The sequence below is a fragment of the Diceros bicornis genome, chromosome 17 (genome assembly GCF_020826845.1).
Source record: "Diceros bicornis minor isolate mBicDic1 chromosome 17, mDicBic1.mat.cur, whole genome shotgun sequence".
Lineage (NCBI taxonomy): Eukaryota > Metazoa > Chordata > Mammalia > Perissodactyla > Rhinocerotidae > Diceros > Diceros bicornis.
Window position 1 is genome coordinate 2,464,714 of NC_080756.1, and position 22,817 is coordinate 2,487,530.

The 22,817-nt window shown below is 38.4% G+C and overlaps 1 protein-coding gene across 7 annotated transcripts in view; it reads right to left on the reverse strand.

The window, feature by feature from the left end:
* Positions 1-392: 392 nt before the first annotated feature.
* NUP107 (nucleoporin 107) overlaps positions 393-22,817 on the reverse strand; it is a 47,689-nt gene continuing 25,264 nt past the window's right edge. For 6 of the 7 annotated variants that reach the window (XM_058557677.1, XM_058557673.1, XM_058557675.1 and 3 more), the window contains 17 exons: positions 21,670-21,783; positions 18,685-18,775; positions 18,190-18,266; positions 16,323-16,382; positions 15,510-15,655; positions 15,357-15,405; positions 12,441-12,510; positions 12,006-12,124; positions 11,252-11,290; positions 10,797-10,947; positions 10,370-10,482; positions 9,651-9,753; positions 9,021-9,181; positions 8,043-8,168; positions 7,505-7,618; positions 2,708-2,875; positions 393-2,337 (listed from right to left, as the gene is read on the reverse strand). In XM_058557677.1, coding sequence (XP_058413660.1) covers positions 2,230-2,337; positions 2,708-2,875; positions 7,505-7,618; positions 8,043-8,168; positions 9,021-9,181; positions 9,651-9,753; positions 10,370-10,482; positions 10,797-10,947; positions 11,252-11,290; positions 12,006-12,124; positions 12,441-12,510; positions 15,357-15,405; positions 15,510-15,655; positions 16,323-16,382; positions 18,190-18,266; positions 18,685-18,775; positions 21,670-21,783 — 1,809 coding nt within the window. In that variant the 3' untranslated portion in view covers positions 393-2,229. Of the gene's footprint in view, positions 2,338-2,707; positions 2,876-4,718; positions 4,820-7,504; positions 7,619-8,042; positions 8,169-9,020; positions 9,182-9,650; positions 9,754-10,369; positions 10,483-10,796; positions 10,948-11,251; positions 11,291-12,005; positions 12,125-12,440; positions 12,511-15,356; positions 15,406-15,509; positions 15,656-16,322; positions 16,383-18,189; positions 18,267-18,684; positions 18,776-21,669; positions 21,784-22,817 lie in introns of those variants that run through there. The other variant, XM_058557678.1, reaches the window with a different exon arrangement.

Consider the following 22,817-nt stretch of genomic DNA (forward strand, 5'->3'; position numbering starts at 1 on the left):
TGGTTTTAATTTGCATTCACATTGATTTGAGCACTTTTTCTTGGGCTCACTGGTTATGTATATGTCTTCCTTTATAAAGCACCTGTTCTAGTATTTTGTCCACTTTTTTTGCAAATATTTTCTTCCAGTCTGTGGCTTGCTTATTTTCTTAATGGTGTCTTTGTGAGCACGGTTTTATATTTTGAAGTCTAGTCAGTTTTTTCCTTTATGGTTATTGCTTTCTTCTCTTGTATGGGAAATCTTTGCTTACCCTCAGGTCAGAAAGATATTCTTTTTCTTAAAAGCTTTACAGTGGTAGCTTTTATATTCAGGTTTACAATCTGTCTCTAACTAATTTTTGTATATGGTATAAAGTAGGTGGCAGGATTCACTTAGTTTCCATGTGGATAGTCAGTTGTTCCATCACGATTTATTGAACTCCACCCAGATCTTTTATCTTGAAAGTTTTAAATCAACAGAAAAGTTGAATGACTAGTATAATAAACACTGCTGTGCCCTTCACATCGATCCATTAGTTAACATTTTGCCCTATTTGCTTTATCTCTGTTGACTTTTATGTTAAAGCTAAACCATTTCCGAGTGCAGACTTCACGACCTTTAGTCTCTAGATATTTCAGCGTTCGTCTCCTAAGACTAAGGACACTCTCCTTCCTAGCCACAGTACCACTGTCACACCTAAGAAAATCAATATTAATTCAGTCTACCAACTAACAGACAATCTGTTTTCTTGCTGGAATTTTGCTAGGAATTGTGCTCAACTTGTAACAATTTGGGGAGAACTGACATCTTGACTACATGAGTCTTCCAGTTAATGAACATGGTGTGTCTCTCCATTTATTCTGCTCTTCTGTGGTTTCTTTCATCAGTATTTTGTTGTTTTCAGCATACAAATCCCATACATGTTTTGTTCGAGTTATCCCTCCATATCAGTTCATACTGCTCTCCCTCATTTTTTAAATGGACGCCTGGTGAGGTGTAAGAATTCAAGAGGCTTTGCTGAATGAACATTTCACCTCTGGATCACTTTGGCTGGCATAAATCCAAACTTGAGGCAGAACCCGTTGCCTCTACACCTCCTCCCTGCTGACGCCAAGAGGCCAGAGTTAGGACTGACTGCTGCCCTGGGTGCAGGACCCAGCACCCACCCCTGATTTAAGCCAGAAGGCCCCGAACCTAGCTGATTAGAAGCAGCCATGGCATTTATACTTAACAATGCAAATCGTGACCCCATCCCAGCCTCCTGAGCCAGACATCTCCAGGGGGAGCATCTATAAATAGGAACTGAACAAACTCCACAGGTGATTCAGATCATCGGCCAGCCGTGGGAGCTACTAGTCTAGACCATGTTTTCTGTCCCAGTCTCGCTCTCTCCCATTTGTGAGCCCTGCGCTCTCGTCCGTTTGGCACACTTGCTGATGCACAGACGTGCACTCACCAGTTCTAGGCCTTTCTCGTGCCGATTCCTTAATCTGCAGTGCCTTCACCTTCCTGTGCTTTATTCTCTTTGCTAATTCAGTGCTTTACTTAGACCCCAGCCCAAATCCTACTTCCTTGGAGACCTTTCAGCTGGAAATAGTTTCTTCCTGTTCCGATGACCTGCATTTCCCCTGCTAGGAGGGCTGGAGGGCTGGATTCGACCTCTCTCACTCTGTACCCCCCGTCTCCAGTGCTCACTGTGTGCCAGGTGCTACACTCAGTCCTTCCACGCTTCAGCTTATTTTAGAGCAGGTCTGCTGCATGAGAGTTAATACACTAGAAATGTCTTCAAAGTAAAGAAAATAATATTCTTGCTATGTTCATCTTCTTCACTGTAATATTTACAAAATACTAAATTTTATGATAAATGACAAATTACATACCTGGCTTAAAAATGAACCTACTTTCCATCCTCTTTATAATTTTAAGATACAGAGTACTTATGATCACAGGAAAAAAGTGGGATAATAGGAAATTTAATTTCTTATTACATAATAGATAATCCTGGAATTTCTAAGAACAGAAAATTTTAATTTTATATAATTTTATTAATAAAGAGAAATAGTGATATAATACATTAAATTTTCACTGTCACCATAATATTCTGAAAAGTACAAAATTTAAATGTCTAAATTTTACAAACATTTTCCCCATGATAATGCAAAAGAAAAAACCCAGTAATTACAAATATGTATATTTTACAAAAAATTCCATTTATCATGGAAATTAGTGAGATTACAAAGAGCAGATGAATTATGACTGAATTTCATATCCTAATGGATCAAGTCCCTGGTCTAGGAGCATTAGAGAGGATTCTCTTAACTTCTGTAGCAATTTCCTTAGTTCTTCCTTAGAAAATACCTGATTTTAAAAAAAGAGAAAAAAGTTAAGAATGAAAGAACAAAGAAAAGTATGAACTTAGAGTCACCTAAGCAACCTGATTAGCTTAATACGAGAAGAAATTCCTCATGAAGACTTATGCAGCCAGAGGCCAGTATATTAGCAGGGTCCAAGAACTTCAAAGCTATTTCTCTGAGCTAGTCTATGTACTTCTAACTGCTTAGGAATGTATACATATTTTGGAAAAAAAGGACAAACATTATAACCGGACCATTGTTTTAAGAAAATCTAAGAACAGCTAAAAAATATAAACACATCTCACAAAATTAAATATTATTACAGAGTTCATCAAATTACTAAAATTTGCAAATGCAGATGCTCTGGAACTCACCAGATACAGCTTGTGGCGCTCAGAGGACACCATGTCTGCTAACTGCAGGCACTCCTGATACTGACCCGTGCTGTGCAGTATGGTGTGAAGCAGGAAACACAACATTGGCAGACAGAGCTTTCGCAGTAAAACCATCTGATGTGTTCTTTCATGGTCTTCTTCAGCATCCTACAGACAGACATCAAGGAGTTGTTTTAAGAACTTTAAGCTAAATACCCTTATAAAAAAGTCAAGTACTGAATCAAAACTGAAATGCAACAGGTAGAAACTAAAGAGTTTCTCCAAAGCTTATCACGCCCATTAAAAATAAGACAAGGCCAGGTTCAATCATGGTATCGAGTGGACAAGATTGTTTGGCAAAAAAGCATGAAGATGAAGAAAATACACTACAGAGGAGTCACACGTCTGATAATGGACACAAAATGCTTCTGAATTTGTATTTCTAATAAACTTACTATGTCTTGAATAAAAACATGCACAGAAAGACTAAGAGAAACTGAAGACCACCAGAGCAAACATCAGAACAGAAAACAATCCCCACCCCTGGACACGGGCAGATGGAGGTGCAGACAGGTCCAAGGAGGGCTGAAGACCCACCAGACCACAGCAGGGACCGCTGTCATGGCGGGGAGAGATGTGCAGGGAGGGACAGCTTAACAATACAATGAAGGAGACAGAACTGACAGATATATGAGGAAAACTTAATGTAGAGAAAACAATTATCATTTCTTATAACTATACATGGATCTTTCTAGAAAGTTATGTGGAAGTAAGAGTGCAGAAGAAAAAAAAAGAAAAGTACAGAAGAACAGACCATTTTATGCTCACTATATCTTCTTACCACACATTTGAAAACTCAAATAATAAAAAGGTACCCAACTACACTGAAATTTCTGAAATAATCTTAAACATAGGAAGGAAATCCACAGAACTCATGGTGTAAAACAAAACAGAAAACAGGAGAAGCTAAACCAACAACTGGTCCTTTGAGAAGCCTAATACGACACCTAACAACTTTTTAAAAAGGCGGCCTTAGAAGTTTGGAAATTGTTTTTCCGGATGACGATTATATTAACCACTAAAAACATCTTCCTGTGAGAGGCTATGATAAGTTGCTAAAACACTTGTCAAAGGCAGACATAAGTGGAGGTGTGAAGCAGCACGATGTCACTGTAATTCTGCCAATGAATAACTGTACTACCTTAGTCTGACCTGGGTCAGGTTTCCACACGCAGGAAAAACCACTGTCCATCAATCTTTTAGTCTTGCTTTGAGAGATACATAAAAGCAGATATTAAAATGCATGCTTTGCCTTTCTTAGCTTTCAAAAGGAAAGCACCTCCATTTCTTTTCTCCAGTAGGCACTTGCCACCTACAGAGGTGGCTTTAACATACCTCAAAGTCTCACTCATAATTCATATTAGCGATCTCTGCAGGAGCGTGTTAAGAGTGAGAGGACTGTTTCTTTCTGGGTCATTCCATTTGTGCTCCGATGTTGTCTTTCCCCTTATTCGAGAGAGGCAAAGTACCCTTGGCTCCTAGACTCCTTATCACCTCAAAGTGGCTGCAGGATTATTAACAAGCTCATCTCACAGGGATGGATTCTGGACCTGCTTCTCCTAAATCCTGCTGCTGCCAAATGTCAGGGTGTGTGACAGGGGTCTCTTCTGATGACTATAATGGATCCCCACACCAGCACGTCAGCTGCTGTCAGCCATTCAGAACCACGCCTGATGGGCCCAGCAATGTGCCACAAGGAAAAGGGAGTACATTCTTCTGCCACAACCTATGATGTTTTTCTCATCTGAATGAACAAAAGCTTTAAAAAATCCTGTAAATAAAAAAAATGAAAAGATCCTTTCCATCATGGACAAATAGTGTCTCATATGTGAGAAAAACTCAACACATAACTGATATGTGCTGACAGCAGGAGTTGACCTGTCCTGATATCACAGGTATCCCTAACATGGAGAGTTGCATTCACCGCAATGATGTAGTGCCATTCATTTACCAAATACTTCCTGAAAGCCTCTTATGTTCCAGGCATTATTTTAAGTGCTGAGGCCAGAGAAATGAAGAAAACACCGTTGCTCCCTTCCTGAAGGTTACATCCTAATGGGGGTAGACATACAAAATGCAAATAAATGTACATTAGATCAGGGAAGTGCCATGAAGAAAACTAATGCAGGATAAGGACACAGAAAGTGACAGGTGGGGGCCTGCCCGTGGCGCAAGCGGTTAAGTGTGTGCGCTCCGCTGCAGCGGCCCGGGATTCGCCGATTTGGATTCTGGCTCGCACCGATGCATTGCTTGTTAAGCCATGCTGTGGCAGCGTCCCATATAAAGTGGAGGAAGATGGGCATGGATGTTAGCCCAGGGCCAGTCTTCCTCCGCAAAAAAAGAGGAGGAGTGGCAGATGTTAGCTCAGGGCTGATCTCCTCACAAAAAAATAAAATAAAATAAATAAAACATCAAAAAAAAAAAAGAAAGTGACAGGTGTGTGTGTATATGTACACATGCTATTTAGGATGGGGTTGGGGTGGGGAGGGTCTCTAAAGAGAGACGACATTTGAGCAGACTGCTGAAGGAAGTAGGGAAGCCATCCATGCAGACATCTCGAGGAAAGAGCGTTCTCAGCAGAGGGGCAATAGCAGAGGCCCAGAAGGCTGGACCATAGTGAGGGGAGAGCAGCAGGGTGCAGGACTGGGGAGGTAGTCAAGGTCCAGTGTGTGTGTGATCCTGGACGTCAAGAAAAGAACTCTGGGTTTTATTCCAAGTATAATGAGAAGCCATCAGAAGGTTGTGGGTAGGAGAGTGACATCTATTTCATTTATTTATTCACTGTTTATTCATTATTTCATTCATTTATTCATCTATTTAAAAGGACTACTAGCTGGTCTATATGAGGAAGGGACTGTAGAAGAAAGAGTGGGAAGCAAGGGAAAGACAGTTGAGGCTTCGACTAGAATGTGGTGGAGGCAGAGGTGGTGCCAAGTAGGTAAAGATGACCTGCCCGCTCCATCCTCCTGCCCCCACTGTCCCCATGTGCACCAGCCTCCAGCACCAAGGGGACCATTCTCCAGTTATGTAAACACCTGAGGTGTAGACATAGGGGACGGCGTAGACTGCCAGGGCGATCTTGTACAGCTATGCCTTGCACAGTGGTGGCTGGCCAGGTGAGTGAGTGGGGGCTGTGCTCTGTCCTACAGGTCAGGTGCACTTGGCATGGACTCTCTCGATATAAGAGAAGGGGTACTATTTCCTAATTCTTATACAAGTGATGTATGTGCTAGCAGGAGCCTTGAATAATTTCCTACTTTGTTGAACATGTAAGAATATTAAGCTAAACTCAAGCAAGGTGACTCAAAATATCATTACTTATCATTTGATTGTTCAAGAAGTCTCTTCCCTCTAGATTAGATTTGAAGAATCGATTGAGACTGAATATTGATTTTTACATGTTTGAGAAAACAAAATGGTATCATTCATTGCCTTCCATTTGAACTCCATTTTTACAATATGCCAGACTGTCTATTTTGTGGCTTTCATGATATAATCTACTAAGATTAACTAATAATTCGAGTAAAGATTTATGTATAAATAGGGCACTCAAGTCTTCAAAATTTAAATGACATTTAATTAGCTTTTTGCAACACTAAAATTTTATCTCCATGAGCACCAGCATGAATTAGAAGAGAAAAGTTTAGCTTTAGGAACCTGCTAAAGCTTCAAAACTATTTATGAAGTCAGCAGAGTTCTAGTATGAATTTAGGATAAGAAGTGGAGACGGTTAAGGTAATTACTCTATCAGGAATAGTAGCAAATAGGGGCTCAAATCGTCTCCTATGCCTAATGTTTTTGCTTCTGACCAGAAAAGGGAAGCCAGAGGAGCCAGAAACATGTAGTAGCCAAAAAAATAGGAGTGACTATATTGAGACACAGGGAACGGCGGAAGGGAAGATACCAAGGACACTCCTTGGTTTCTCTGTTCAAATAACACACCGAACAGCCAAGACCCCAGCATTTCAATTCTCCTTGCACAGATCACAGGTCTGCAGGGGCAAAACGAGTCACTCACTGTTTCCGCCACGCCCCAGGACCGGCCTCAGTCTTCCCCTCGCCTGACTACTACCTGCCTTCCCCCCCCTCAGCTCATCCAGATTCTACCCCATTCGTGCAAGACTCAGCGAAATGCTGCACCTTTCAAGCATCCTGTCCAGATCTCTTCCAGGAAGAAGCAACCTTTTCTTTTCTTGAACTCATAAAATATTTAATCTATGTGTTTGTAACTGGTTCTCAACCCAGGCTACACATTAAAGCTCTCCAGGTGATTAAAAAAGAAGCCCAGGCCTACCTCAGATGAATTAAATCAGAATCTCTAGGGGTGGAACCCAGTACTTTTTAAAAGCTCCTCAGGTCATTTAAATGGATAGCTCAGAGGTGAGAGCCACTGCTTTATATGTGTCTTACTCAAACTATCAGACTTATTTTCATATCCCTAAATTGAGTTGAATACATGTATAATTAAATTTTTAGGTCCTGACTTTTAAAAAATTAGATTTTAGTATTCTGAGTGAACATATTAAATCTGCAGAAATAGTTTACCCAAGAGTCAAATATTCCTATGCCCTAGCTAGTATCTTCCGTTTAGGCTTAAATTATGGGATGTTCAGTTGTAAGTACAATGGTTATATAAGATCCACAGATACTCCTATTCAGAGACAGAACTTTTAAAAAATGACATAGTTTGTTTTTTGGTTTGTTTTCTTTTAGTTATAAACCATGCACACAGCTTACCTCTCTAACATCCACCATCCACCCTCCATCAACAAACAACAAGACGTTGTACATTTTCTCCTTCACATCAGCAGTGAGAGCATCCAAGTGCCCTTTCCAGATGCTATAATCCATCTGCAAAACAGACACAGAGTAGACATATAGTGGACTGAAACCAACAAAGGATGGATTTGCAAAGAATACACAGGAATATATACAAGGAACATCATTCTAACGAGCTGACATTCAGTCAGCCAAATATAAAAATAAACATCGACAGACTGCAGGTAAATAAAACACTGCTGTTAACTTCGTAAATGAACGCTAATGTCACCTGAAGCTATGTTTCGTTTTATGTTTTGTATGTTTATGTAACTTTTATGTTTCGTTAATTATCTACAGAAAAGTAACTAAACAGATGGCTCTTTTTCAAAGTGGAACATTAATAGGAAGATCGCCTGTTACAATAGGAATATCACTGCTGAAGAAATGACCTCTTCACATACATGACGTGTATTTTTAAGCTGCAGCAGACATGTCTCATCTATATTCCACTTACTTCATATTTCTTTTCTTTGTGTTCGTGAGCCACTTTCTCAGTAAAAGTTGCTTGAGGTGTCAAAGTAGGTTTTTGTGGAGCTGAATTCATATGCTTAAACCACTCATTAAAGGTTTCATGGGCTTCCTAAAATGTAAAATAAAATAGAAAAAAACAAAAAAGAAATAAAACTTTTCACATATGTTCAACAAAGCTTTTAAAACTTGGTTATTAGAAATAATTTTGCAACATCAAGAAATAAAACTGTTTAATGTTTATTTTTTATGCAAAAGAAAATCATTGTGAATAAATGTTTTGTCAAGTGACAAACACCAGCAAGGTGTATATATACATGTGTCTGTGTATATTGTGTTTTCTGGCACCTACTCCTATCTCAGCACCCTGACCACATATGTATCTTGACATTCATCACCCTGTGATGTCGTCACTCTGTGATGTCCTTATTACCCTGTGATGTCATCACCCCGCGATGTCATCATCACCCTGTGACGTATGCACGTTTACATGTCTGTCTTCTTCACTAGCCTGTTCTAGCTTCTAGAGGGCAAGGATGGACAGCTGTCCACAAATTAACCCCTAGAACCCAGCCCAATGTAATCACTTCATTATTTGCTGAATGAATTTTGAATAAGTATGTTGTTATTTTAGTCATAACAAATATAGAATATCTTGCTTTTCTCAGTTATTGCCAAAAGCAGAAATATTAAAGTTGAGCCAAGCATTCAAAGAATCTTAAGAAAACCTAAGTTTCAGACATCACACACTGTCCACCATGGGAGATGTTCTTGGTCAGTCAGCACTGAAGGCTAATGAAGACCAGGTCATGACCTCTATGCCCTGTGGATCAGTCAGTACCACAGTCACAAAGGAGATAAGATGGTCAATCACCACTTCTGGAAAAATAGTTCAAAGTCTGAGAGTGAATCTGAAAAATCACCATGCAGACAGGCACGTTTGTGGTTTTCTTTACGATCTCACCAGATAAGCTCGAATGCACAAATGTTCTCTGATAGCATTATCATCTTCGGCAGGAAGTGGACTTTCCATTCCTTGTTCCTCCCACTGATTGTAGATTTCTGCTATAGAATCCTGAGGAATTTTCACAAATACTTCTTTTGCAGCTTCGTGCTTTTTTGATGCTGTGAAAAAGAGGTACAATTTTTCAATATATATGGATTTCTATGTAATGGTTTAAAGGAGTCAAATCACTGGTTTGCAACTTTTACAGTCAGCTGTAACCATTTCAGGTCCCAAGATACTTCTGTGAAAGGTCTCGGCGATCTTTCTACCTAATGGCTGGGCCTCTTCCTTATTTCAATGTGAGAGTCACAAAAGGATTCATTAAATGCAGTTACTTTTACATACTTATTTGTCTTAAAAAAAGCAATTACATTTTTCAAAGCCTTAAGAGTATATGCAAAATTGAGGCGGCCATGAAAATTCATTGTTAAATATGTTCTGTTTCATAATACTGGGTTTGATATATAAGAGTTGCTGATCTGTACCCTCCCCTACTGGAAGGATTAGAAAAACAAAAAACAATACAAAGTTCAAGAGTACATGGATTTCAACAAAAACTTTAAAAAAGAAAATAAAAATACAGCATACCCAAGAATTTCCTCATTATTGCATTGCCTTGTTTTAGTGCTTCCGCCCTCTGTGCTGGGTCAAATACCAACCAGTCAATTACATCAATCTTCAAACGGTCCTCCTATTCATTTAATTGAAAAATAGAAACATCAACTGTGTTTTTTCCTAAGATATTCTGCAAATTATAGAATTAACTTACACCTGGCACTTCTAGTGAACATCATTTTCCCTTAAGTTATACAAAATCATGAAAGAATCTAGCTTTCTTCGCTTATTTTCACATTTAATGGCTCCCTTTTGGATTACAGAGAAACGTCCTAGACCGTGACTCTGGCATCATATATTCTGTGTACTACCAACCTAACCACAGGCCTCCTTTAAGTGCTACTCTCAAGTTTTTTTCTTTCCTAGATAAAACTTTCTATTCTTTTCTGAAAATAGGAGTAAGCAAGCTACTGCTATAAGAGTTAGTGACTGATCAAGTATCTAGAACAATCTGATGAGCAAAAATCCAATGCTCAGGTTTTTTTTATTAAAGAAGCTTCCTTTAAGATAATACTACTATAAGTAATCCCTTACCTAAGACCTTAAATTTCCTGTCAATTTTTATAATTTAAAAGGTTTTGGCTGACAAGGAGAAATGCTTAAAAAAAGAAAGAAGCCAGAGTATTTGAAGGCAGAATTCACCAGAGAACAACCTGGGGGAGCATCAGGAGTTACATAACACCCCCCATCACCTCAGTAGTGCCGGTATCCAGGGATGGGGCCAGGTCATGATGACTGAATTCACCGTTGTCTTTCTTTCGAATATTCTCAACTACAGTTTTTGTTATAGTTGCAATATCCAAATCTGAAGAATTTTTTGAAGAGACAAAAACAAGAATTAATCAGTCATAATGATTTAGTAAATTTGGGATAACAATTTTTTAAAACTGTAACGTAAATTATGCAAGACATTATAAAAGAAAATGACAAAATTAAAAGACATTTTACACGAGTTACAGTTATCAGTTATTTTATTCCTAAAATAGAATTTCGTTGAACATTTGATTCTTTTTTTTTTCTCAAGAAAAATAAGATGTACAACTAGAAGGATAAATGTCACTAAAGCCAAATGATCATCTGCCTGCAAGGCCCAATAGAGGAAGCGCTAACCGTTTCTACCTGCTTCTTTGGCTAATTCCAGGCAATGGTGACGCTGTTCAAACTCTGTAACTCCTTCCAAAAATAACGCATACTGGGCAACAGCCAGGTCTTGAGGCAAATGACAGGTGTAAAATGCTATGAGATTTGTATGTTTCTCATTTATTAAAAGCTAAAAAATAGAAAAGATCAAAGTATGTCAACAATACAAGTTCTAGGATCAGCAGTGCTTTTTAAAAAGTTTACTTCACAATTTCAAACATATTTAGGAGAGAGTCATACAGACATGGATTTGTGCTGCTATAAAGCATAATTTTAAATTGAAAAAAATGTACTTAAGATAATTAAAAGATTTCTGATGGATTCTGATGACTTGCCTGCCACTGGGTAATAAATTATCATTCTGATTTTTGTTTTCATTAAAATAGTAAAAAAAAAAAAAAAAAAGAATCAAATTGTGGATTCTCAAAGTTTACCTGTATGTATGTCTTTAAAACCTCAATGGAAACTTCTTCCTTCATAGGAAAAAAAGATATAATTCAGTTATAAACACAACTGCTTATGCGTACCAGCAAGATATCTAATAAAAATTCTGCTATTAAATGATTTAGTGATTTTAATATTTACCATTGAGCAGTAACTGTATGCCAGCCTGGGTACTTAGCAAAGTTCATGTATCGCCTGATTTAATCTCACCCTAACTCTCTGTGGGTGGTTACTATGACTGTTCACATTTTACAGAGGAAGAAACCAAGACCTACGGAGGTTTTATTTGCCCAGAATTACAAAGCTAGAAGCTGTTGAGTAAGGATGGGAACCCAGATTGTTACTCCAAAGCCCAGGCTTTCAACTACTCTATCATTCTGCCTTCCACACATGCTCTGAAGAAAATGTGGAAAGAAGAAGACAAAGGTTTAAACTCTCACAGAGAACTTAGGCTGGTTCAGTTAGCAGCTTTAGCTGGTTGATTTAGAGTTGGATATTGATGAGCATTAAAGTTACGAATTTACCAAAAACCAGGTAACCATCAGCATTCTGCAGCCACGGATTGGAACCCTAACAGGTCACAACAGTCAGTTATCACTGAGGGACCATATGAGACTAGAGAGAAGACTTCTGCACCATTATCACCGTTTCTAGAAAACAACGACAGAAAAGCAGTGTGTTTTCCTGATGATGGGTATACAGCAACAGCCTTGCAGGGAAGGGTAAACGGTTTGTTTTATTTACTTTGGTCTGTAGTCCCAGCGTTCGAAAAAACAAAATGAGGTGAGTCATGAAGCGAAGGAGGTGTCCAGGTAGATTATTTCTGCTTTTGGAAAGCCACTTGCTGAACTCATCCATCAAACCTATGAGCATCAAAGCAAAGACGCAGCAATAGGGTAAAAATCAAAGGAAGAGAAAGAAACATTACCAAGAACACTGACTGAATTTCCACAGTGCAGTTAAGTCACTATCTCATTGTTAATAACCATCATACAAAACAAACTCTGGGTTAAATTCAAACTTTCTAACAGTTAGCTGAACAGCTGCACTCAAATAGGCGAATATTTATAAAGACTAAAAGATGTGGTGAGTTGTATGATTGTTTTGGTAACTTTTTACAAAACTACTATAAGAAAACAAAGAACTCATACAAAGTAAAATAAAACTATAATATCTTACCATCAATGTCTCCCAGGATAAGGAATTTTTGAACTATATGATAATGTTCTTGATTCTCTTCCAGAACTCTCTGAAAAAATTTTTACATTTTCCATAAATCTTCTGGTGTTCACTCTGTAGTATGTATTCATTGTCAAACTAAAAATGTCAAACTTTTTGAAATAACATATACAAAGAGAAAGTTGGAAATAAAAGATCTTCTGAGATCAAAAGAGAATAAAATGTGGGAAGGATACTGCCTTTGGAATATACTCAAGGCTTACAAATCCAGGACTGAACAATATCTTTGAAAGCAGAGAACTGTGATAAAACAATTTAATCTCTGTGAATGTTATTAAACTTCCATTTTTTATATATTACTACTGTGTTCCTTGGCACTCCATGGTGGACCAGAAAGGAAGGGCACTCGTGACTCAGCGAAATGAACTGTAAGGTTTCTTTCAACATGAACACACTTCTTAGAAGCATTCTTTGGGTATTCTCTGCCACACGTGGCACCAAGAGTAACACAACCCATCACAACATAATTAGACAGAGTTTAAAAAACCATTTACGAGTAACCTGCAGCTGGATTTTTTGAAGCAAACAGTTTATTTTTTGTCAAATATTTTAAATTTTTATTTGGTTATCTAAATTTTCTTTCAGCATTTATTCTTTTTAAACATTCAAGCCTTTGCTCCATCTGGAATTTATTTTAAAACATGGCATAAGTAGGGATCTAGCTCTGTTTTCTTTCCGGATGGAAAGTCAATTACACCCACACCATGTATCTAAATAAACCATCCCTTTTCCTCTAAAATGAAAGGTCACTCTGTCACCTGTTAAGTTCTCAAATACACTTGGATCTGATATGGGACTTCTGTGTTCCACTGATCTATTTGTTCCTGTGCCAATTCTATACCGTACTGCTGTTATCTTTATATTAAGTTTTATTAAGACAAGAATCCTGTAACTATTGTTCTTTTCCAAATTTTCTTCCCATTCTTACTTATTCTTCTGTTTGGAAATTTTCTGTCTAGAAATAATCCCCCAAAGCATTAGCTTTCTATGTTAATTTTGGAATGACTGACATTTACATTAAATCCTCTCATCCAGGAACATGTATATATTTATTCATGTCTTTCAATAAGATTCTATAGTTTTCTTTATAAAGGCCTTCAAACTCCTGGTTAATTTTATTTCTAGATATCTTATAGTTCTGGTCTATAATTTAAATGGGACTTTTTTGGGGGGGGCTATATCCTTTTCTAACTAGTTGTAACAAGTACAGAAAGGCTATGATTTTTTTTTCTTGAATTTAGATACTTTAACAAATTCTCTTATTAATTCTCTTATTAATTCCAGTCACTTACTGAGTCTTGAGTTCCTAGATTTATAATTTTATCATATATAAATGTTCTCCCCTTTGTAATATTTATATCTATTCCTTGACTGTCTTATTTTATTTTCATTAGCTGGAACCTCAAAATAATAGACTGCTAATAGACATTTGACAGAAAAAGCATTAATTTCCTTACTTTACAAAGAGTTCATATACAAAAATAAGGAAAAGAAAAAACCCAGCAGAAAAATAGATAAAAAATCTGAATAGGAAATTCGCAAATGGTCACTAAACAGGAAACTCGCTTAGTCTGTGAACAGACAAGAAAGGTAAGCAGCACACTGAGCTCTTCTTCCCACCTAATCCGACGGATTGGCACAAAATCAAAAGGGTGATGTTTGGGACCTCTGAGAATGCAGGGAAATGAGCACATTAATAAATTACTTGTGGGGGGCCGACCCCATGGCTTAGCGGTTAAGTGCACACACTCCACTGCTGGCGGCCCAGGGTTCGGATCCCAGGTGCGCACTGATGCACCACTTCTCCGGCCATGCTGAGGCCACGTCCCACGTACAGCAACTAGAGGGATGTGCAGCCATGTCATACAACTATCTACTGGGGCTTTGGGGGAAAAAATAAATAAATAAAATTAAAAAATAATAATAATAATAAAATAAATTACTTGTGGGACTATAAATTAACAGCTACAACCTGGTAATTAATATAAGCTTTAACGCAGCAACCCTGCTTTCAAGAAACTTATCCTAAAGAAACAGGACTGGTAGATAAGCATATAGGTATACAAGAATGTTCACTGCGGTGCTAGAAACAACCTAAATATCACCAAAGGAAATGATTTTAAAAATTATACATCATTCTACAGAATATTATGTACCTATTAAAAAGAATAAGTTAGGTTGTTAAATCCTTATCCACTAACCTGGAGAGAGTATCATTAAGTGAAAAAAAACCCCTCCAAGTTGTAGAGTAATGTATGCAGTACAACGTGAAAAACAAAAACCAAAATCCTACGGTGGAATATCGACATTATTTACACGTACTTGTGAGAGTGTGGAAAAGGACACAGAAGGGTACGTGTCAATCTGCTTTATCATCTCAGGGGAATGAGAACAACCACAAAAGGGTTTAGAGAAAGTGTTTATAAAGATTTTACTTATATTTTGGGATTATTTTGTTCCAAGGACATACAGTATTACTTTGGTTACTTAAAATTTTTTAAAAGAATATTACTTTAAAAAATACTAGATTATTTTGAGATCTAGGAAAAGAAAGCCTGTTAATTTTCCATTATGTGTTTTAATTTTTCAAAAGGAAAGGGATAAATTAGCTTACATGTATACCATATATTTAGATGAAACCAATCCTAAACCAAAGAAAGAGGAATGATGTATTACTTTAAATACATCTAAATACTTAAGCTTCTTCCTTTTAAAGAATGTCTCTCATGTGTATAATAGATGAGGAAAAGGAGGAGATGACAAGGTTTCACACACTTTTTGCCTTTCTGCTACCGTGCACAATAGCGTAACATTTATTGTTTCCTATTCCAGTTATCCTAAAATATTCATATTTACCTTTTTATCAGTAGCCTGAAGTTCTTCAAAAACCTTTTCTAAGGTCCAACTTTGAAAGAAAGAACAGGAAAGGGATAAAATAATATTAATAATATGAACAAAGGCTACAAATACAACTTCACAGAGCATACTACAAACCAACAACAAACTCACTTGGCTTCCAGGTACTCTCTAGGGAGTTCTTCCGTTTCATCCAGAGTCATGACTGATGTCCGGACCTCCTGTTCCACCAGACTGTCCACCATCACCCGAAAGTAGGCCCACACTGTGTCTTCCCAGGTGTCACAGACAGGAAGCAGCTTTTCCCCCATGCCAAAACAGAAACACAGACAGTCAACAAAAAGAAAGGAAAAGCAGTTACATCCACTGACGTGGACTATAAAGTCACTATAATGACATAAAACAGTGTGGATTGTAAAATATCACATTAAATAAACTCCAGCCCCCAAAAACCACATCTTCTAATCTTCTAAGAAGTTTGGTCTATTCAGATTTTTTTCCATACTGAGTTCACAATAGCATCAATTTTCCATGCTGATATAAGATGGTGTTTCAACTAATTATTATAACATCCCTCAATATAGCTGTAAAATGTAGGGTGCAGGGGGGTTGTAAGAAGCATACCCACAAATGTTAAGACCATCCACACAGTCACTGTGCCTTAGTGGTACACTTCTGAATAAAGCTATGGGTACTATAAGTCATCAATAGATGTATGCCATCATTAAATTTACAATTCTTAGAAACTGAAGTCTGATTTCATGCATTAAAACATCATTTGACGTATGGGACACACCATACGAAGCAGCTCAAGCCACTACTCTATTTCATGATTATCTCTATCATTGATACTCTTAGAAAGTAGCTTAAGTTTATAAGATTTACTATATACAATTATTAGAATATGTTATGTATCTGATTTCATTCCATAGGAAAAAAAAAGAATTATTAAAATAGATTGCATACCTGCTTAAGATTCCCACTTAAAGCTGCATAAATTGCTCTCTCATATCTATTAAAAAGCTCCTGAAATACAATGAATATAAATTTGAATATTGTTTTTCTTAGTATGTCAGTTTTTTTCATAACCTGGAGTTCTGCAATGTCTTCTAACTGAACTTATTCACTTGATAGCTTCTAAATTTTAGTAAGATTTAGTGGGGTAATAAGAAGGAAGGACCCCTTATGATATAGTCAATGCTGAAATCTTCAAGAAAAGTCAACCGACTAAATTTCAAATACAGGGTGAGAGCAAATCCAACTCTAAAAGATGCTTTATTTATAACAGTCAAATTTTATTCCAGATAGAACCTGTAGAGAGGTGCTTTCCCCTTGCAGGTTTCTAAATACCTAATACTACCTGACACTGACCTAAGAATAACATCAGAACAAGGTACTTGGAACCTGCCATGCATCAGATTGCATCAGATTCCTAAGTAGAATTAATTATATTCATCAAATTATCCCATTCTACTTTCACAATCTATTGATGGCATTTCAGTTTTCTTTTCATGCAAACAAGAGACTTCAGAGACTCACTATACAACTGAGTCCTCATCAGCCATCTGTCTCCAGTCGCTGGTTCTGACCGTCTTGCTCCCTCCTTTCCACTCCCATCCATGCTATCCTAGGACAGGCCCTTAGTGCTTAATGTCTGAAGAATTCTGACAGGTTCCAAACTAGCTCCTTGGCCTTTAGTCCACTAAATTTTAAGCCTGTTTTCCACTGCCATGCTAATCTTCTTAAAACACTGCTGTCATGTACCCTCCGGGTTTTGATGGTTCGTCACTACCCAGGATAAAAAAGTTCCCATTCCTTAGAGCAGCACCTGAGGACCACCACTGCCAGTTCTTAATTTACCTTTTTCGATCAGCTTTCCCACTACAGTCAGTTCTGCTACAATGCTTGTTTTGAAAAGGTGAATTTGTTCCAATGCAACTGCTATATCAAGGAACAACTTGAACATAATGCTAATTTCCCATTTCCTTACACACAACTTCGTCCACAAGAAACACTAGATGAATACAGAAAACTACACTTAGCTGAACCAAGCCACTTAGAAATACACACAAGTGACACACCTCAAACATCTACCAGCTACCTCAGTTCACCAGGGGTGTTATAAGCTAAACGGATCTGCATCGAGTGTTACCATTTTCTGTCTGATTTCAGATAACCTCCTTCTACCACTTTACAATAACTCATAAGCTGCGAACCCTCTGACACCCAATTCCACAAGCAAACTTCAGGTCTTTTTCAAAGTAAAGTGCTATATTTATTGTGGTATTTATGTATCTCCCAATCATTTAACAGTGTGAAACTGTGCTACTGTTTTTAGTAAGTCTCTCTTTTTATGTATCACTAATGGTTTTTGAGTATTGTGTTCTTAACTCCATTTTCCCCAAAAGCTCTGTGGGTTTTCTGCAGTTTTGCATGCTATGATTTTTAGGAATGCATAGGTCGTGTCATAACCTAGTGCATCCTACTTAGAATTCCTTCTTCTTTTCATCCCCAACAACCCAAATCCTACTAATTTTTAAAAGTTCAATTCAATTCTCTCTCCTGGGAAGCCAGCCTTTAGCACAGTGCTTATTCTCAGAATTTGGTACCTCCTTTATATGTTTTCCTTATATCAGTGCTTAATTCTTAGTACTTAGTGTCTGAATAATTCTGATTAGTAGTTAAGCCTCCAACTCCAATCTTCAGTTTGACTGGAAGTTCTCTGAAAACAGGAATTGTAGTCTCACACTATGAACGTTTCACAGCGCCTTCAGCAGGCCTTCAGTTGATTAGAGTAGAAATCAATATCAGTAAATACTTTATTATAGCTTACATCTTCTGCCATTCTCCAACAACTTATTTTCCAAATACATCTGTATGGATTCCCTTCAACAGGCTCTAATTCTGTTCCTATAAAACAGTAAAAGAAATAAAAATTTTTTTCTTTTTGAGAAAGATCAGGAAGACCGGCTCTGAGCTAACATCTATTGCCAATCCTCCTCCATTTTTTTTTCCCCCCAAAGCCCCAGTAGATAGTTGTATGTCATAGTTGCACATCCTTCTAGTTGCTGTATGTGGGACGTGGCCTCAGCATGGCCGGACAAGTGGTGCGTCGGTGCGCGCCCGAGATCCGAACCCGGGCCGCCAGTAGCGGAGCACGCACTTAACCACTAAGCCACGGGGCCAGCCCCAAAAGAAATAAAATTTATAGTTTAAAATGAGATTGCTTTATTTCAACGATTTCTAAAAATAAAAGCTATACTTCACAAAGACTGACACTTAGGGCTAAATCTATCCCCAACTCTCAGAATAAAATCGACTACAACACCTCCATTAACATTCGGGTCATGGTAGAGCTTCCAGCCTTCAAGGGTCGCAGCTCTCCAGGCCTGACCACAACGTTTACAGAGTCGTTGCGCCTTTGGAAACAAGAAAGAGTGTTAGTCACACAGGAGTGCGGTCCTGAAGAGGCCGCTGTGCCGTTTGGGAAAGTAAGTACGAGTGCTGTCCGACAGGAGCCAACACCTCGGGGCTCTCACACCTTACAGAGAATAAGGCAGACGACCAGCAATGGCGCTTCTCTTTAACACCACATGCACAGCTCTCAGGGGTCTCTGCCTTCCTTTCTTTTTTTTCCTAATAATCCCTTTGCTCTTTGATTTGGGGCTCACCAACAGGTTCCCATGGTGCCCAGAGGCACTGAATTCCACTAGAAACAAAGGGGCTAAAGAGGCTGATGGCCCTTGATTTACATAAAAGTATTACAAAACATGGTTAGTCTCCACAATGACAGAGTGCTACTGCTCCTTCAGCTCCTCCCCCTCCCCCAGTGATATTTATGTTAAACGTGACCAAGCAGAGGAGCTTGACATACCAGTGAGGTAGATACATGTTGTGGGTCCATCTTCTCTTTAGGAACCATCTCTTTTCGATTTAGTTCATATGGTTTGGGTAGCTCTTATGATCCCATCTCTGAACTCCAGGGTTAGGCATGTGATCTAACAAGAACCACTCCCAGGACTCTTGCTGGAGATACTGGGAAACAGACACCCTCCTTTCGCTGGGATTGCTACCTTGCAGGAGGATGTAAGCCTAGAGCTGCTAGGGGCCATCACTAACACAAGGAGCGGCTTCTTGAGAATGAAGCCACAGAGCGGAGGGCAGAGCCAAGAGCCTAGGAAAGACAGTATCCTAATGACATCTTTTGAGTCCCTGGATCCTGCTTAAAGCCAGATATAACCCTCCACACTTCCCTGTTCCGCGAGCCAATCAATTCCCCCCTTGTAAGTAACTTGAGTTGGGTTTCTGTCACTTGAACCTAGAAAACCTGATTAATACAACCAGAGTTGTAAAGAGTATCAGATCCCGAACAGCATTCTGGATTTATGGCTTTTAAAAATTATGAAAGCTATGTAGCAACTTGGAGAAAGTTTTGATAGGCTATCTAAAAAGGGCAGGATAAAAACTGAATGTAGAACCTTAAAAACATTTTTCTAAGTGAAATAAGCCAGATACAAATGGACAAGTATTGTAAGACTCCACTTACATAAAACAGCTAGAATAGGCAAATTCATAGAGACAGAAGGTAGATTAGAGGTTACCAGGGGCTAAGGGAGGGGGACATAGGGAGTTACTGCTTAAGGGTTACAGAGTTTCTGTTTGGGGTGATAAAAGATTTTGGAAATAGATAGTGGTGATGGTTTCACAACACTGTGAATGTAATTAATGCCACTGAAATGTACACTTCAAAATGGTTAAAATGACAAATTTTGTTATATATATATTTTATCACCATGAAAAACAATTAATAGTGTAATATATCAATATACTGAATTGTACGGTATGTGAATTATATCTCAATAAAGATGATAAGAGAAACTTGAATGTATATTATGATTGTTACCACCCAACATGGGGCCTTCTGCTTGCCACAAGACACGCCAATAGTCAAGAGGCAAGGTGGTAGGAGAAAAAGGACTATTATGACAGCTTGCTAGCAGGAGGGAAGATGGCTGACTCATGTCCAAAAGAACCATCTTAAGGGGGCATGAAATCTTGCAGCAGTTATATAGGCCATTGTGTTATTGGGGAGGGGGTTAGGAATGTTGACCTTCTGGTGTTACAGACTGGGAGTGCCACACCAGATCTTTCAGTTTTCACTGATGATGGCTATCAGCATAGACTCTCTGTTCAGGAGTCATCACATTCCTAAGGAACTCAAAAAAGCAAAGTTATCATCTTATCACAGCTGGGAGGTACATGCACAAGCAGGGGTAATGAAATCTACAGAGCAGTTAGATCTCCTGGAGGGTGCATATCCAGCTGGGTTAGTTTGTCAGAGGTCATTCAAAGTTACAATAGAGTTTTTCTTTTCTACAATATGGCTTCCCTTATGTCAACCTTGTCTTGAGCTGGTATCATGATTACGATTATGCTGGAAGAGGTACAAAAGAAAAAGGGCTGTAAGTAGAAAGCCCACTATCTGTGGTTGTGTAAAGGTAGTGGGACCTTGAGGTTTTTCAAGCCTTCAGTAATGTGGTCATATTCTTGTTTTCTGTTTTTTAAAACGCATCCTTGTTTGCCATTGCAATTCCTAGTATCCTGCACATCACCTGGCAGAGTGGCTGGGACTTAAATATTTTCTGAATAAATGTGATACCAACGTCTCTTAATTAAGAAATAAGAATGATGCTTAATAATCCAAGACTCACTACGATAAGAAATTACTTAATATGTGCTAGTGGTCTGTAATACAGAAGGAACAGCACTTTGAACAAACACATTTCCGTCTGAAGAAGATCTCCAAGAGTGCTGCAGAACGCGTTCCACGAGGCTGGAAGCTCCTGTGCATGGGACTGCTCATCAGAGTGGACAGAGCCCCCCAGTGAGCCATCCAACAGATACTTAACATTCTAGGTGTAAGATCTGAACTACTACCAAGACTGTAGTTAAAGAGGTGAGGATAAGTCTTCAAATGCTAAATAGTGTCACCCAGAAGAGTAATTAGGGTCTGACTTATTCTCAACTCTTCAAAATCAAAGCCAGAAGTAATGGGGATACACCTGGCGTATCAGGAGGCAAGTTTGACCTCTTAGAAAGACTCTTCTATCAGAGTTGTGCAAACCAGAGGGCACTGCTTGCTGAAGCAATGTGTTTCTTATCACTGGAAACGTTCAAACCGGAGTTACATCCAGAAATACCCTGAAAGAGATTACCGTGTCGAGGAGGCATGCCAGGTGGTCACAAAGATCCGTTCCAACTTACAGAGGCTATGACTTTCTGAAATTGGACATGCAGGGTATCCATGATTTACCTCTTCTGTCATTCCAGCACGGATTAGAGTGAAAAGATATTTCAGTAATCTGACTTCATCTTCTCTATCCAGATCATCAAGGGGCATCTTCTGTCTCATGGGAGCATCAGGGTCCTACCAAAAAAAATTCATCATCCATAAATCCTTTGTACATACATTTTAAACATCATCAAGAGATAATAAATCTCTCCTGAGTTTATATACGGAAATAAATTCATTTACAACTTAGTTAAGTGACAAAGGGAATGAAAGTGTCACAAGTGTTCCCAGTAGCCACCCAACTATCCACTGCCCATTCAAAACAGACTCCGTGGCTACAGAGGCACATGCCGAGGTCAGGCAAGGTGGAAATACCACTAGCCCAGCCCAGCCAGGTAACACTAGAAACGCTACTCATAATTCAAGATGACCTGAATTTTACCCTGTTGTAGCAACTACATGGCTAAGTTAATTCTAAACAGAATTAGGAGAATGAGCACAGAGGAGAAACTGAAGCAATCACAATGCATCCTGTGACCAGAAAGTGCTTAGCTGGTACCTTCTGAGAACATGTGAGAAGAGAGCCCATTATGGGAATAATGCTATACAAAACACACCAATGCCCAAGAAAAATTTTTTAAAAACATATTTCTAATGAATAAATAAAACCCCCCTAAAGCAGTTACTGCTACCTACTACCTTACAGGCAGAAAGAAACGTGCCTTTAAACACCTGGGGTGACACACTGTCCTCACTTTTGCAGAGAGCACACGTGGTCTGCATGATGAAGTTCAAACAAAAAACGATTTTAATGTATCTTAAGAAAGGAAGTAATTCTTATTCCAAATGTTACTGAGTGTATGGTAATATGAATATCAAGTCAGAAAATGGAATGCATAATAGTCAATTGGCTACTTTAACAAATATTTTACAGACAGATACAATTGTTCAATTTTGGAACATGGTCTTTCTGGCAAAAGGTAATCACCACTTTCTAGATGTTAAGAGTAAATGATTTTCACTTGCCTGCTACAGGGTAATTTTGCTACAATTTATTTCAAGGTCTTCCAGTAGTTTCCAAACAATTTTCATCAAAAGCGACTTTTGTTACCAAATGGAATTATTTTTCAATTGTTACTTAATTCTCCCACTCTTCACTACAAACATTT